This window comes from Borostomias antarcticus (assembly GCF_949987555.1).
Source record: "Borostomias antarcticus genome assembly, chromosome: 2".
In the NCBI taxonomy this organism is placed as follows: domain Eukaryota; kingdom Metazoa; phylum Chordata; class Actinopteri; order Stomiiformes; family Stomiidae; genus Borostomias; species Borostomias antarcticus.
Window position 1 is genome coordinate 4,336,620 of NC_140235.1, and position 17,709 is coordinate 4,354,328.

At 49.2% G+C, this 17,709-nt stretch overlaps 1 protein-coding gene across 1 annotated transcript in view; it reads left to right on the plus strand.

The window, feature by feature from the left end:
- Nucleotides 1-98: 98 nt before the first annotated feature.
- map3k21 (mitogen-activated protein kinase kinase kinase 21) overlaps nt 99-17,709 on the plus strand; it is a 23,642-nt gene continuing 6,031 nt past the window's right edge. The window contains exons 1-7 of the mRNA XM_084460351.1: nt 99-1,570; nt 9,244-9,424; nt 10,210-10,358; nt 11,759-11,934; nt 13,750-13,990; nt 14,489-14,611; nt 16,028-16,184. Coding sequence (XP_084316477.1) covers nt 790-1,570; nt 9,244-9,424; nt 10,210-10,358; nt 11,759-11,934; nt 13,750-13,990; nt 14,489-14,611; nt 16,028-16,184 — 1,808 coding nt within the window. The 5' untranslated portion in view covers nt 99-789. The remainder of the gene's footprint in view (nt 1,571-9,243; nt 9,425-10,209; nt 10,359-11,758; nt 11,935-13,749; nt 13,991-14,488; nt 14,612-16,027; nt 16,185-17,709) is intronic.

A 17,709-nucleotide genomic window follows, 5' to 3' on the forward strand; every position in this document is an offset into this window, starting at 1 on the left:
ACGATGGATGCGATTCTGAATGGTTCTAATTGCGCGGGGAGAGCATATACATCTGGAAAAACAGGATATCCTAACTTGTGCTCCAAGTTTGCAAGTGTCAAGGCAGTGAATTATCTGACCTAAGCTAGCTAAGCTACTGGGTCTGGAATGCGATTATTAACTGCAAACTAGGCAACTGGCAAAGAAACAAGTTAAAACTTTGCAAACACCAACAAGTGAACAGGTTCGTATGGTATGTTTCAGGGGATGTCGCGTTGTTTTAAAACAGAGTTTATTTCGCCTGATGGACTGCAGGTGCTCTTCTGCCACCTGAGATACGCCGTAAGGAGCTATTTAGCTAACCTAGCATAGCTTAACGTTAGCCTGTCTTGGGACAAGCCAGCTAACGCTATTATTACCAGCTCCTTTAACCCACGTTAAGACCAGGGAAACACTCACCTGGGTACCCAAACTAAAATGTTGCTTACTTTAGAGATATAGTGAAACTCTGGAGTTCAAAACAGCTAGATAGATAAGTTTGCTCAGTTGCAGTATTGACCCACAAAGACACTTTTCCCTGCGTGGCTACGTGGATAGTCGCAAACGCGCTCGATCCGCCAGCAGAAGGACTTTGGATACGTGACCTCGGGCCACGCGGGTCCCCCCTCCTGCTCACTGGTGATACTGTGCCCTGAGCCGCCTGTGCACTTGGCAAAGGTGCTTTTGAACAACTTTTTGGTCACCTGTTGCCATTTTAAGATTTTGCATCAACAGCTGTGCACCATATGGTGCGACTACAGCCTCCGAGAAATGGATGTCTCACCGACCGGTTCCCCCAACGGTGACGGGCGGCCGCACAGCACGGGAGACCACGCGTGGACGGAGTCCCCCTCCGCCAGGGCTTGGGCTCACTCCGCTCCCCTGTGTCCCCGCTCTCTCTGGACGGCCATCTACGACTACGACGCTTCGGGAGAGGACGAGCTTAGTCTGCGACAGGGGGATGTGGTGGAGGTGCTCTCGAAAGACGCGTCGATATCGGGAGATGAGGGCTGGTGGACGGGTAAAATTAACCACCGAGTCGGGATCTTCCCGTCGAACTATGTGACCTATCAACCTGCTATCTACAGACTTCCCGCCGGTGGCACCGTGGGGGTGCGGGAGCGTGTCCCGACCGCTCCGGTACAAATTCCTTTCAGTGAACTCGTTTTAGAGGAAATTATCGGCGTGGGTGGATTCGGTAAAGTGTACCGAGGGACATGGAAAGATCAGGAAGTCGCCGTGAAGGCGGCCCGACAGGATCCCGACGAGGACATCACAGCCACGGAGGACAGCGTGAAGCAAGAGGCCAAGTTATTCGCGATGCTTCAGCATCCGAACATCATAAAGCTGGAAGGCGTGTGTCTGGAGGAGCCGAACCTGTGCCTGGTGATGGAGTATGCCCGCGGGGGGACTCTGAACAGGGCTCTAACGGGACGGAGGATCCCCCCTCACATCCTGGTCAACTGGGCTGTTCAGATCGCCAGGGGCATGCACTACCTGCACGAAGAGGCTGGGGTGCCCATCATTCACAGAGATCTGAAATCCAGCAACAGTAAGCAGTGTTTCTGTCACCTCCTCACTCAAACTAATATCCCAACAGCACTTATAAGACCACAGAGCCACCTGTTTTCTTATGTGCATTTTACTGAGTGTCAGAGTATGGGTGAATCAGCAGTATAAACCTTGGGGGTGGATCTCGGGACAAAATCATCTTTATATCCACTAGAGGAAAGCTAGCCCGTTATGGTGTGGGGCCCTGAATCCTCGGTACATGCCATGAGGAACCATTTCCTATGTTATGTAGGTTATGTTTCAGATGGGCACACCATCATCAGAATATTAATACACTGATGTCAGAATACAGTAAATTTCATACACGGGTATAACGTGGGTTATCTCATCCTGGGAGGTGAAACAACAGTTTATGACTTCCTTCATTAGATCACTAAGGGCATTTTTTAATTTCCAGAACAGGGTCACAATAGAAAGGGAACTCTTTTACTTGCATTGTTTTCACTTGACTTGGCCGTCAGGAAACTTTAACCGACACATCCACAAACTGGCCATCACAAGCGTGTAGTGTTTGAGAAGTGCAAGTTAAGACCTTCCGGGAGGCTAGGCTGTCCGTGTGAGATCCTCCCTCCCGCCCTCTCCAGCTGTGTGTCTCTCTGGCCTCCTCATATGGACTCCAGAGGACTGGACTGAGCCATACAGTAGCTGACCACCACCACTCAAGCAACACAGTATGAAGCCGGTTGACCGGTCTGCCTGGCATGTGTGAACCACAGAAAGAGATAGTGTATTACTGATTAGTGTGTGTGTGTGTGTTTGTGTGTTTGTGTGTGTGTGTGTGATTAGTGTGTGTGTATGTGTTATGCGTATATATATATATATATTAGGGATGCACCGATGCATCGGCCGAACATCGGCATCGACCGACCGATGTTGGCCTTGTTGACTGCCATCGGCCCATCGGCAAATAAAATGACATTCACCGATGGTAGTGGCCGATGTTATGTCGCAACAATTACTGCTTTTTTTGTTGCAAAACGTAGCCTACCCAGCTGCAGATTCGGAGAAGATCTGTGAAGTAACACCGCAAACGCACGTGTAGTTTGCTTTCAAATTAAAGTGAAATAAAAATCAGCGTTTTGGAACCAAACTTTTTCTTTGTTTCCCTGGCACAAAAGGGGGAATATAAATAAAATAAAATAAACATCGGCCGGATTGTTATTTTAAACATCGGCATCGGCCCAGAATTTTGCAATCGGTGCATCCCTAATATATATATATATATATGACAGAAAAGAGTAGGCTAGATAGAGAGATGGGTGTCTTTGTGAGACTGGATAGAGAGATTGTGTGTGTGTGTGTGTGTGTGTGTGTGTGTGTGTGTGTGTGTGTGTGTGTGTGTGTGTGTGTGTGTGTGTGTGTGTGTGTGAGAGTGAAGTGGGGAAGTTGGGGGTTGTGTGTGTGTGTGTGAGGGGGGGGGGGCTCTGAAGAATGTGAGATGAGGTCAAAGTTTGCTCAGCTGGGCCCCCCACCCCCTGAAATGTTGTCCAAATAAAGACCCTGAAAACACCCACCTTCTAACCAGGTCCTCCACCACATGCTCTGGAGTGAGTAAACACTCGGGTCTGTCCACTTATCAGGCGTCATTTTACCGTGATGTGGTCTGGGTACTGGGGGAGAAAATAAAATAGACTCATTTAATTTATCTGGTGATTTGAACTTATCTTTACAAAGTCCTACAATTCTAGTGAATCGATTTTTACCTCAGAAGTTGACCATCGGAGTGTTAGACCTTGATGGGGTTTCCTCTACTAGTACCTCCACCCTCCTCAGCGTCCTCCGTGTGAATAATGCATTGTGGGAGTGTAGTAGGGTAGATTCGGTAAGTCACCTAGCTAGCACTCTTCACCGAGACATCAACACTTTGTAACACGACACTAGCTCAGAGTACAGCATCTCTCTTCTGTGGTGTTGATAGTAGCTGGTCTTATCAGCCCGGCCTCCCCGTAACACTGAACCTTGTAGTGGGAGTTAGGGGAGGCGCACGTGCTACTCAGGGCCCGATTGCCAGATCTTTGGCATAGTTGATGGGATTCCCGTAATGGTGAACAGCCCATCCAGAGTGGTGCAGATCTGCTCATGGACACAGACATGGTGCCCTTGGAAAGTGCACTTTGCCCGTTGAAGACTATCAACTACAGTGTCTGATAATGAGCCAGATGGAAACACTCTTGTTTCAGCTAATCTGGTTGTGTTAGGCACACACCCACACACACACACACACACACACCACCCCTTTGCTACTAACACCAGTCAGTTTGTTTGTTTTTGCCACTTCATTGTGACTAACGGACAACATTGGTGTGGCTTGCTGACTTTAATTGGAAATAAGGTTAGAGTTTCAGTTGATCTTTATTTACAGACCAACTCTACCAATGCCAATCCAAATAGAGGGAGATAAAAAGTTGTTCTCTTTCTTCTGGAGCAACATATCGGAATACGGAAAGGCCACGATGTCTGACTAGAGAGTTAGACATAGTGCCCCCCACCCCCCTCCCAACAGAGGCCATATATTCTCTCTGTTGTTTATAGTTAAACCCCAGCTAATCAGCACAGAGCAGTTGGGGGGGGGCAGCTTAGAGGGCCCAACATCTGTGGGAAGCATTGTTGTCCAGGCTTGTCCCGTTGTAGATCAGGGCAAATGCAGAACACACAGCCACTGCCAACTACGTCCACACCTTCCCAACGCGCCGCACTCATTTATCAACCTACACTCAATTAAGTACACACATTCGCCTACACTTATTTGGTCAGTGATTAAGCGTAAGTGGGAACACATAGAAGTCAGAGAGATTGTCAGGTCTTTGCGTTGTGCCTAATCTGTTAATTCCCGGGTTGCAGTAGGAATGTGGCTAATGAGGACCAGAAGCTTAACATAAGTTTGCACAATAGAGTGGTCAAGCACTGGTTGCTAGGTGACTGCAGCCAAAAGAATGCTTCGACGGCAGGGTCCCAAAGCCTCGTTTTCATTATATTTAATCTCCTCAAGACCGGCTTCCCTTTTATTACTAACCAGGGTGAGTCCTTCCTCCCTCCCTCTCCTCGGCGGTTGGGACTAGGGCGCGGAGGGGTCGTAGAGAGACAGGTAGCAGAGAGACCGAGAGTGGATCTTGAGCCCGAGTACTGAGAACGCAGCCACGCTGAAACCTGGCACAGAGCCTGCCCTCATAACACACTTAAAATTTCGAGTTTCGGGCCCAACTGAATCCAGAGGTAGAGGAATGTCAGGCATGCATGTCATTAGAATGTCACGCTGTTGGAAACGAAACCCAGAGAACAATAGTGTCCCAGTTAGTGTCGGGCAGTAATCTTCATATTGTTTCGGCTCTGCCTGTCTCTAACTCAATGTCACTCACTCTCTCTCTCACTCTCAGACCACAGTCATCTCATGATTCACCAGAAACTCTTTATCCTCTCAGCAGTCGCAGAACTGCAGACAGTGGAACCCGTCAGCATTCTAAAGAAGAAGCTTTCTCTCCCTCTCTCTCTCCCTCTCTCCCTGCCCCTCTCTCCCTTTCTCTCTCCCTCTCTCTCTCTCTCTCTCTCTTCCTCTCTCTCTCTCCCTCTCTGTCTCCCTCCCTCCCTCTCGCTCTCTCTATCTCTCTCTCCCTCTCTCTCTCTCTCCTTCCCTCTCTCCCTCTCTCTCTCTCTCTCTCTCTCTCTCTCTCTCTCTCTCTCTCCCTCTCTGTCTCCCTCCCTCTCTCTCTCTCCCTCCCTCCCTCCCTCCCTCCCTCCCTCCCTCTCTCCCTTTCTCTCTCCCTCCCTCCCTCTCTCTCTCTCTCTCTCTCTCTCTCTCTCTCTCTCTCTCCCTCCCTCCCCCTCTCTCTCCCTCCCTCCCTCCCTGACCTATACGTAGTAGTAGATGAATGTCAGCAGCTCCCGGTGAGTTAGGGAAGCATGACTACGTGTCGCAAGGCAACGACTCTGCCTCTTCCCCGCCATCGGCCCCCATTGAGGCGCTGACAGTTACTGCCGTCTCCGGAGAAAGAAAGCAGGGGGAGTGAAAGAGAACGAGTGGAGATGCTTTCACTGTTTTCTTTTTTACGGGGCCACTAAAGCAGCGGGGTCCATTGTCGGACGCGGTGAAAGGAAGCGGTCCCAAACCGCTGGAGAAACCCCGACTCAACCCAGCCAGGGTCGACTTGTACTCTTACTGCGCCGGTTTGAACCGCGCTCCCGGGTTAACCGCACTCCTCTGCGGATGATTGGAATCGCCCTGTTCGTGTGGTAGATGACTGGACAGGCTAGTGGGAGACATGGGTTCGAATCCCTGCGGCGTCTTACTTGTTCTCTGACTTCTTAGGCTAGCTTTACTCATGGCCGCCTGCTAGCATGTTCCCCTTTACACCTGCTAAGCAAAGTTAGTCCTGCTCTCTGCTGACAACACTACACAACGCCGCGCTAGGCTACAGTACCACACAGATGTGTGTGAGCAGTGTTCTCATTTCCCAGCAGTCTGTGTGGTGTTTAAAAGCGCACGCTGAATCCTCCAAAGGACGGTAGAGGAGAGTGTGAGAGAGTGTGTGTGTGTGGGGGGGGGGGGGGGGGGGTAGGGGGGGGGGGGAGGACATTCCTTGTGATAAATATCTCTGCCCCGGGCCGTGTTTCGCGGTCTCCCCACCTCAGAACCGCGTGTATTATCACCAGCCCGGCTCCGGTTCCCCACTGCAGGCCGGAGGAGGCGGCCAGCCGAGGAGGAGAGAGGAGGAGAGAGGAGGAGCAGGCCTGCCAGGGGCGCTAGGCCAGCAGAAAGCCTAACCCAGCTCCGGTTACAGTCTGACCATCAGTCAGGGAGGGGCCTGGTCTGTCCGCTTATCGATGAGGTGAACAGGCGGGGGGGGGGGGGGGGGGGGGTCATGAAGATGTTAGTTAGATCACTGATCTATAGCGCTCAGCTTTACTTTTAGTGTACTTTATTGAGTTCATTTGAGCAGGGACAGTGCATACCAATCCACCGTGATAGACATGAAGCATGAATAAAACTGTAAATATGCCAGCATTAGCAGGGTTGCTAATTTTCAGCTGCAGTCCTAGATGTTAAAGCCTGGTAAAAGACATAAGCTGCCTATAGCTTCACTTAGAACAACCAGAATGAACACTGACGATGAAGGTCCTATGGAACTGTGGAGAGCACAGTGGTAGGAAGTATTATTATTCCATAGGTTCTCAGAGAGGCGGAACCTGTTTGGAATGGAATGTCTATTGTCACATTCTCCCTCAGCAAAAAAGGTGCTTCCCCTTTGTTCGTGACTGAGATGGGTCTCCCACGACCGAGATGTAAGCCAAAGCTCAGATATTTCCGGAGGGGGGGGGTGGAGGGGACTACCGGGGTAATACCGAGGCAGGGTTACTCATGTGACGGTGGTCACCAAACCAGCTACATTGATATGTTCTTCAGTGCTTCGGCTCTATGGAAGGAGGTGCAGCTTTGATATGGAAGGCGACAGTGTTTTGCTGTAGATCTGATGGTAGAAACTCTCACTCTCTAACTAACTCTCACTAATTAATACAAAGTCTTTGATTGGTATTAAAACCTGCTCGCCTCAGCCCGACCCAGCCAAGGTCTCGCATACCCCTCCCCCTCCACCCCCCTTCATCCTCCTCTCCTACAGCCCCCCCTCCACCCCCCAAACTATTTCCTCCATTGAAAGGGGGCGTTGCCATTTGGCTCCTCTTCCTATTGGTCAGGTGCATGGCTGTGCTCTCTGCCTCCTCTTGTCTCTTTTCTGGTCGTTGGCTGTAGAGGTCAACCAATTAATCGGTTTGACGATTAATCAATTAATCAAAACTATCGTTATCGGCTGAACTGGGCTCTGATAGTGGCTAATGGCTGCACAGCCATTGTAAATAGACCGTATTCAAACGATGTAGGCCTAATCCACCAAATCACACTTAGGCATGTTCCGTTACATTTTTAAATATACTTTTGATATGCAGTATATTTTAAAAATGTTTTAGCTATTAGCTATGTTGAATTAACTGACACGGATCTGGACCACAGCCACCCAGCAGCTGAGGAAAGGGAGTAGGCTCCTTCATTTGAACTTGACTGAAGACGAAAATAAATGGGATTTTAATTAAATGTCCTGGATATAACCTTCTACTCTTGGGTGAGAGGACGACATTCTTAGAGATTCTCCTCAGTGAAACGCAATCGTTCATAGAGGGAATGAATAATGAAGGAAATATGTTATGCACTATGCTTAATAGGTGACGGAGGGCAGGTGTGTGCAGGTAGTAGAGGCTTAAACACCTGAGACAAGAAACATGACAGGTAGGCCTGATCCCTTGAGTTGGAATTATACTTTGCTTTTTAGCCTAGTTTGAGTTAGATTTATTTTTATTTTTTAGGTATTTAGGTTATTATTTATTTAATCTAATTTATTTAATTATTATATATTATATATTTATATATTATAATATATTAGATTATATATTCTATATTTAATTATATTTATTTAATTATATTTATTTAATTATTTATTTAATCTATTTAATTTAATCGTCCAATTAATCGGCTATCGGCTTTTTCCTGTTCCAAACTCGTCATTATATCGACCTTTAAAAATCCACTATCAGTTGACCTCTAGTTGGCGGGGCTCTGTGCTGTCAGCCAGGTGGGTCAGTTTACTCCTTACCTACTTCTCTCATTGGTCAGCTTGTGTGTCTTTGCCGTCTTGTGGAGACTCTTATCTGTTTCTACTGAGGCCAAACTGTGGAAATAGACCATTATCAACACCGAGCATGGGAACACAGGTCCCTCAGAGAAAAGAAATCTGTGTGTACATAAAGACACACACAATCACACACAAGATAAAGTGTGTGTGGGTGTGTGTGTGTACCTCTGGCTGGAGTGTTGAGAGTGGAGGAGCCAAGGTCAGTGAGAGCTGATATGGGTCTTAAAGATCGCCTGCCTTCTTCTATTCTCGGATTCTGTTACACTTTCTCGCGCCCACACACAAGGATGTCTGTTCTGTAGTAGTTAGCCTACTGTAGGTCCTGATAGATTTTTATAAGAGACGTAGAGAGAAGGCTTGGCCATGGCCAGCCCTAATTCAGGTACAGTGATCGTCTGTAGCCCTACCGGGCCTCCATCGCCCTGTGTTAGTACTTAGTACACAGCACTCGCAAGCATCCTCAAAACTAAAGGGAGAGTAATTGGATAGCTCTCACTGCATTTTTTATATTGTTACACTTTAAAGGACTGACACAAAGCGAGGGGGTTTCCTATGCACTGAAATTCATGTTACATTTTAAGTCTGCCTTAAAGAAGGCTACAATCCTCTGGCATAATCCGACACCCGGTGCTTTTTAATGCCTATCGGATGGAGGCAGGTATGTTTGGTGTAGCCTTACAGACTGGTTGAGTGGCTCTGGCAGACTTGAAAGAGTAAAGAATGTTGGAAGACCTGAGGACAGGGCTTTTATAACGGCGTTGCCCCCCCCACCCCCCCCCACCACCACGGAGAGAGATGGAGAACCTGAATGATCTGCTCCCAGCATGCAGAGGTCCTATTGAAATGTCACCAAACACCTCACCTGCAACCCTTGCTCTCTTTATCTCTCTCTCACCCGTCTCCATCTCTCTCTCTCACCCCTCTCCATCTCTCTCTCCCTCCAACCTCTTTCATTTTTTCTACCCCCCCTCGGCAGTTTTATTACTTGAGACGATCGAGAACGACGACATCGGAAGGAAGACCCTGAAGATCACCGACTTCGGCCTGGCGCGCGAGTGGCACAAGACCACCAAGATGAGCGCGGCGGGCACCTACTCCTGGATGGCGCCGGAGGTCATCAAGTCCTCGCTCTTCTCCAGGGGCAGCGACGTCTGGAGGTGAGCGGCGCGGTCGGTCGGTCACACGGCAGACTGCTTCCCCCGGAGCCGGTGCGTCCGAGGTAGACCCCGGAGTGTTTACGTCTCCCAAAAACAAAGCGGACGACACTCGCTAGGGATGATGCTCGCCCTCGCTCTCCGGCCTGCATCCGGGGTGACGCGGTGGTTGAGTGGCCTGTTTTCAGGGTATATGACATCACGCTGTTGAGTCTACCTTTAAGTCAAAGTTCTGTCACCAGCGCTGATTTGACGGCCATTAGACGCAGATACTGGGGTGAGGTTTCCATCTACGATTGTGTGTCCCCAGACACAAGATGTCGTAAAGGTACACAAGATGTCGTGAAGGTATTAAAGACACAATTAAATCAATAATGTACTTTTTTTCTGTTTTGGATCACATCCTTGGTCATGGTGTGTGCCTAATTTATCAATATAGGCCAAATATTTTTAACAATTTCTGTTTCGTTGTAGTCTTCAGGTCCTAGGATTTTTTCTTCCTGTAAAACGGAATCTCCCGAGTGCTTACGTCAGCAATGCAAGAGCAAGGTCCAAAACCATAATCTCACGACATCCACCCATCATTCAACACTATCCGTCTATCGAATCTGTCTAAAGTTATTATAAACCGCCAACTTGTCAACGTTCCAGTCAAATTAAACGTTATGTCCCGCCCCTACAGCCTGTTTCAGTCGGAAATACGTCAAACTACGGTAGTTGGATGATCTCAAATGTTCAGCTGGACTTCTAAGTTCTGAATAATTTCCTGTGTGTGTGTGTGTGTCCAGCTATGGCGTCCTGCTCTGGGAGCTGCTGACCGGCGAGGTGCCGTACCGGGGGATCGACGGCCTGGCGGTGGCCTACGGCGTGGCCGTCAACAAGCTGACCCTCCCCATCCCCTCCACGTGTCCCGAACCCTTCGCCAAGCTCATGGAAGGTAAACCTCTCGTCAGAACACGCACACATATCGTACCGTATCTATAACCCAGGATGGTTTATAGATGGTTTATAGATGGATGATTACAGCCTGTCGTTCAGGACCGCTAGTTCCGATACCCGTTGGAGCACACAGTCAGTTACTGGCTGTTCAGTCCGTTATAAGCCCCTGAGATATGGGTATCGAACCAGACGCCATAGAGAATGAATGGGCAAATGTATTTTGCTCCTGAGCCCAAGTCCCAACTGAATGGTGGTCAATGGGGTTATTCACTGCTTATAACCACACTAAGTGACTCCTCGATTTGCTTAAAAGCACATAACTAGATTCAGCAGGCCGCAAGATCGACCAGAAGATGACCAATTTCATGCAAAAAGTACTATTGCTCAGAATGTTTTTAGCATAAGTGAATGGAGTTGGACATAGCAAACATTAGCATCACGGCTAGCGGATATTTTGTTTGGCAAGTCCAGTGTGAATGATAGCTTGGTTTGGCTAACACTAGCAAGCTACCTAGTTAGCTACTATTGTATACAATGGGACTTCACAGACTCGTGCTTGTGATGTAAAAGGAGTCTCAATGAATGAATGAATTGGCTAACATCTAGCTAGCTACTACTGTTACTTTCTAACGGCTGGCTCGACTTGGGTGCAGTAGATATGTACACCGGAGCAGCCCTGTTTTATGTTAAAATCATCCAAAACATACATTAAAAAAAAAAAAAAATCCAGCCCCCTCAGCGTCTGCCCGGGACCCCTGCCGGTATCTGTGCCAAATATGAACGCTCTCAGGCAGACGGTGTCCGAGGAAAAGGGGGACAGTCAGACAGAGGTTTGGTCATTCATATGTTAGATTAGAGGTTGGATAGGTCCTGTTAGTGGCCTAGTAAGTTAGCCTCCTGAGACCATCCTGTTCTCGCCAGCTCACATTCTGTTCCTCTCCGCACATCAGTCCGCTCAATAGAACAGAACAGTACTGTAAGCACGTAATAGATGGGAATAGACAGATGGCTCATCCAATCACGTGCCTGTATTTTTTTTGAAAGTGCCTGCCCTTTTCCAAACAGTTTCCAGTGGATCCTTCCCAGATGGTTGTGTGAAACAAACCATCTGGTGCGTCAGGTTACTAGCAAGTAACCACCAGATCAAAACTCCTCTAGATGGGTTTATATTTACCTCACAACCCTCTAGAACGACGTGTGTGTGTGTGTGTGTGTGTGTGTGTGTGTGTGTGTGTGTGTGTGTGTGTGTGTGTGTGTGTGTGTGTGTGTGTGTGTGTGTGTGTGTGTGTGTGTGTGTGTGTGTGTGTGTGTGTGTGTGTGTGTGTGTGTGTGTGTGTGTGTGTGTGTGTGTGTGTGTGTGTGTGTGTGTGTGTGTGTGTGTGTGTCTGTCTGTCACAGAGTGCTGGGACCAGGATCCCCACGTGCGTCCGACGTTCGCCTGCATCCTGGAGCAGCTGAGCGCCATCGAGGAGGCGGTGATGGCCACCATGCCCCAGGACTCCTTCCACTCCATGCAGGAGGACTGGAGGGTGGAGATCCAGGAGATGTTCGACGAGCTCCGCACCAAAGAGAAGGTGACAGTCCTGTACAGGGATCACGATCACACGCATGTGATGCACATAAACATGAACACAGACAGACATTCACACGCACAGCACACATAGGCACACACACGCGCACTCCCTGTCAGACAAGACAAATGCTTGTGCGTGTGTGTGTGTGTGTGCGTGTGTGTAAATGGTAAATGGACTGCACTTATATAGTGCTTTTCCACCTTAGCGGCACTCAAAGCGCTTTACAGTGGCCTCTCATTCACCCATTCACACACACATTCACACACCAATTGCGGTAGCTGCCATGCAAGGTGCTAGCCTGCTCATTGGGAGCAATTTGGGGTTAGGTGTCTTGCTCAAGGACACTTCGACATGTGGACAGTCGGAGCTGGGATTCGAACCACTGACCCTTCAATCATTGAACGACCCGCTCTACCAACTGAGCTACAGCCGCCCCGTGCGCTTGCGTGTGCGTGTGTGTGCGCGCGCGTGTGTGTGTGTGTGTGTGCGTGCGTGTAGGCAGCCAACCGAGGAACCATGGGAGCGCTCTGATCGGCTCCGCTTTTAATTGGTCACCTTCTGTAGGAAAGCTAATCATGCATTTAACAAAGCTTACCATTAGCCCTGGGATGGTTTCAGCATTTCCCCTTGTTAAGCCTTTAAGCCCCCCCCCCCCACACACACACACACACACACACACCTCCCACTCCCCCTGCTCTCGTTAGGCTAACTGCGCTCGTTAGGCTAACTGGGATTCGTTAATTGAGAGCGAGCTGCTGCAGATTCAGCGGGATCGTTGAGCAGCACACCGACTTGGCTAATCGCGCCCCGTGTTTAAGTCCTTTGTTACTTTATGTCGTCTATAGGGGTTTGGCGGTTCCCGTCGTTTCCCCAGAGATAACCGGTTGGATTGTAGTGTGTCACGTCTGATGACTGCCTCGGTGACGAGGGCAGACGCTGGTTTCAGCAGGTGCAATTTGACATGCGAAATCCGACTCTGAGAATCAGATTTCACATGTCGAACTGTACCTGGTCTTGTCACCAAAGCACTCATCCTGCAAGAGAACATCACACACACACATGCACGCATGAACACACACACACACACACACACACAAACACACACACCTTTCCTGCCAGTCCTCACATTTGTAAAACTCCCCTTCATGCTTTCCCTCATGACTTTGAGGCTACAGTGAGTCTATGTTGTATTGTTTCGTCTTAGGGGGGGATAAACGTGTCTCCCTCTAACAAATCACAACGCTGCGTCATAAAACGAGCTTATTTGTACTTGGGTGAGTCAGTAAAGTGCTCTAAGGCAGCTTTGCAGAAGTAATTCAGCTGGGATTATTCCCTTTGCTGAGAGGAATAAACACTTAAGCAGCTATGATGGGATGTGGGCCTAATCCCACTGCTTCCGGGGTGCGGTGTGTGTGGTCGTGGTTCTGTTAGTTGACTTCTGTCTGCCGTCTGTGTTACTGGCTGTACCGTCCGTCTGTCTGTCCGTGTGGTAGGAGCTGCATTTATCATGAGGAGGAGTGGACCTGAGTCTGACCCCGTCTGTCTTTCCGCCCGCCATTCTGCCTGTCTGCCTGTCTGCCTGTCTGTCTGTCTGTCTGTCTGCCGCTCTGTCTGTCTGTCTGTCTGTCTGTCTGCCACCCTGTCTGTCTGCCTGACTGTCTGTCTGTCTATCTCTCTGCCTGTCTGTCTATCTATCTGTCTGCCTGCGCTACACGCTAACCCGTGAGCCCCCACTCCCCCCCCCGTCGGTCGCTCTCGCACGCCCGTGGCGCCCGACACTAAACCCCGCCCCCCCTCCCCCCTACTGTCCCCCAGGAGCTGTGCTCCCGCGAGGAGGAGCTGACCCGGGCGGCGCTGCAGCAGAAGTCCCAGGAGGAGCTGCTGAAGAGGCGCGAGCAGCAGCTGGCCGAGCGCGAGATCAACGTCCTGGAGAGGGAGCTCAACATCCTGATCTTCCAGCTGGACAAGGACAAGCCCAACGTCAAGAAGAGGAAGGGCAAGTTCAAACGCAGCCGCCTCAAACTGAAGGACGGCAACCGCATCAGCCTGCCCTCAGGTGGGTACCTGCGTGTGTGTGTGTGTGTGTGTGTGTGTGTGTGTGTGTGTGTGTGTGTGTGCGTGCATGCGTATTTGCCCTGCCCCTCTACCTCTATCTGTATTCTGTCTGTCCGTCTCTGTGTGCGCCTACCTCTTTAAAAGCATCTCTGTGTCGACCAGCTCAGTGACCTTGTGGTTAGAGTGTCCTCCCCGAGATCGGGAGGTTGGGGGTTCGATCCCCGGCCGAGTCATACCAAAGATGATTAAAAAAAATGGTACCCAGTGCCTCCCTGCTTGGCACTCAGCATCAAGGGTTGGACTGGGGGTCAAGTCCCTGCGACACTAGCGTCATGTCCAGGGGGTGAACTTGTACATCAAGCTGCCTCACGCTAAGGAATCAGGATAGGCTCCTGCGCTATGGGTCACTAGGCTCAAGAACCATTGGTTCAAGTCTACTTACTATGTTGCCATCTCCAGTATTAAACTCTTCCTTATGTGTGTGTGTGTGTGTGTGTAGACTTCCAGCACAAGATCACAGTGCAGGCCTCGCCCTCCATGGACAAGAGGAGGAGCCTGAACAGCACCAGCTCCAGCCCGCCCAGCAGCCCCACCCTCATCCCCCGACTACGCGCCATCCAGCGTAAGCAGCTCTACCTCGGTGTCAGTAGGGCTACCCCATCATCAGTAGGGCTACCTCATTATCAGTAGGGATGCCTCATTATCAGTAGGGCTACCTTATCAGTAGGGCTACCTCATTATCAGTAGAGCTACCTCATCAGTAGAGCTACCTCATCAGTAGGGATGCCTCATTATCAGTAGGGCTACCTCATAATCAGTAGAGCTACCTCATCATCAGTAGGGCTACCTCATCAGTAGAGCTACTTCATCATCAGTAAGGATACCTCATTATCAGCAGAGCTACCTCATCATCAGCAGGGCTACCTCATCATCAGCAGGGCTACCTCATCATCAGTAGGACTACCTCATCATCACACACATGTGTTTCTCCCCCCAGTGTTGTCGTGCGTTGAGAGCATCAGAAGGGACAGTATGTTTGTGTATCACCAGGATGTTGACCTGACCAGCGAGCTCTCCGCTGGGGTCAGGAAGGAAGGCAAGCAGCTGTGTGCTCATTGGCTAACCCGGTGATCCGCGCCGTGGATTCTGTGTGCTCGTCGGCTACTGGCGATTCCCAGTGTGGAGGGTTGTTGTGCTGTGTGTTCGCTAACGTGATTCCAGACGCGGAGAGTGGCGTGTGCTCATTGGCTAACCTGATTCCGGCGTGAGGGGTGGGGGGTGTGGCTTTAACACAAGTGTTGTGCTAACACACTTAGCACACTCACTTTCACTCATTACACAATAAGGGCTCTAGTATATCCACTGAATAGCAGGTCGTTAATGACACATTCCTCAGACTGTTCAGTGGTTTTACTATGTGCAGAAGGCTGTACAGGGGTCTGTTGTCTGGTGTACTGATTCCAGTGTCAGTAGAGACTTGTTTTCTGGGGTTCGGTACGGTCTACAGGGTTCTGGTGGGGATACGATCTTCTCTATCCAACATGAACTGGAGTCTGGGGCCTTCATGTTTCTATGGCTGTGGATGGCGGAGGCCATCTTCTCTAATCATCCGCTCCCTTCCAGAACCGTCATAACACCCTTATAATGCCTTAATAACACCTTCTAGCTCCTGGGCTGGAAGGTGGGCCTTGAAGACTAACACACAAGCTGTCAGAATCTGGACCGACTGATGCCCTGGACCAGTCTTGGACTGGGTCCTCCCAGTCTACCAGGATAGACTCCTAGCCATGGTCTACAAACACTCACAGTAAACTAATCACTCATCGTATTCATCAAATGTCCAGATTATGAGGGGGGTACAGACTGGATAAGAATTAGTGTATGGTCAGTAGACCAGTTAGTCGAATATTTGGTCGACCTGCTTGTTAATACTGGCAGTTGTTGACCAGTTAGTCGAGTGTCTGTGAGCCGTTTTCTGGGGGCCTATCCTGGTCAGTGCAGCGTTCCCCAGACTGATGTCGTCCCCCGCTGGTTACAGTGACCTTGGACGAGAGCAACAGGACGTGGGGGCGGAGCACCAACTTCCGGCAGGAGGAGTTCGACGACGTGAAGGACGTGAGGGGCAACAAGAAGAAGGGACGCACCTGGGGCCCGTCCTCCGTGCAGACCAAGGACCGGTCAGCCTGCGCCGAGAGGTACAGTAGGAGGTGTAGTAGGAGGTGTAGTAGGAGGTGTAGTAGGAGGTATAGTAGGAGGTGTAGTAGGAGGTGTAGTAGGAGGTGTAGTAGGAGGTGTAGTAGGAGGTATAGTAGGAGGTATAGTAGGAGGTACAGTAGGAGGTATAGTAGGAGGTGTAGTAGGAGGTGTAGTAGGAGGTGTAGTAGGAGGTGTAGTAGGAGGTGTAGTAGGAGGTGTAGTAGGAGGTGTAGTAGGAGGTATAGTAGGAGGTATAGTAGGAGGTATAGCAGGAGGTGTAGTAGGAGGTATAGTAGGAGGTATAGTAGGAGGTATAGTAGGAGGTGTAGTAGGAGGTGTAGTAGGAGGTGTAGTAGGAGGTGTAGTAGGAGGTATAGTAGGAGGTATAGTAGGAGGTGTAGTAGGAGGTGTAGTAGGAGGTATAGTAGGAGGTATAGTAGGAGGTATAGCAGGAGGTGTAGCAGGAGGTATATTAGGAGGTATAGTAGGAGGTATAGTTGGAGGTATAGTAGGAGGTATAGTAGGAGGTATAGTAGGAGGTATAGTTGGAGGTATAGTAGGAGGTATAGTTGGAGGTATAGTTGGAGGTATAGTAGGAGGTATAGTAGGAGGTATAGTATGAGGTATAGTAGGAGGTATAGTAGGAGATCTAGTTGGAGTTATAGTAGGAGGTATAGTAGGAGGTATAGTTGGAGGTATAGTAGGAGGTTTATAAGGAGGTATAGTAGGAGGTATAGTTGAAGGTATAGTAGGAGGAATAGTAGGAGGTATATTAGGAGGTATAGTAGGAGGTATAGTAGGAGGTATAGTAGGAGGTATAGTAGGAGGTATAGTAGGAGGTATAGTAGGAGGTATATAAGGAGGTATAGTAGGAGGTATAGTAGGAGGTATATTAGGAGGTATAGTTGGAGGTATAGTTGGAGGTATAGTTGGAGGTATAGTAGGAGGTATAGTTGAAGGTATAGTTGAAGGTATAGTAGGAGGAATAGTAGGAGGTATAGTAGGAGGTATAGTAGGAGGTATAGTTGGAGGTATAGTTGGAGGTATAGTTGGAGGTATAGTAGGAGGTATAGTAGGAGGTATAGTTGGAGGTATAGTTGGAGGTATAGTTGGAGGTATAGTAGGAGGTATAGTAGGAGGTATAGTAGGAGGTATAGTAGGAGGTATAGTTGGAGGTATAGTTGGAGGTATAGTTGGAGGTATAGTTGGAGGTATAGTAGGAGGTATAGTAGGAGGTATAGTAGAAGGTATAGTAGGAGGTATAGTTGGAGGTATAGTTGGAGGTATAGTTGGAGGTATAGTTGGAGGTATAGTTGGAGGTATAGTTGGAGGTATAGTAGGAGGTATAGTAGGAGGTATAGTAGGAGGTATAGTAAGAGGTATAGTAGGAGGTATAGTTGGAGGTATAGTAGGAGGTATAGTTGGAGGTATAGTAGGAGGTATATAAGGAGGTATAGTAGAAGACAGAGAGACACACCGAGAAACAGGTACAGAGAGAGAGAATTGTTGGTCTGCTTTACCATC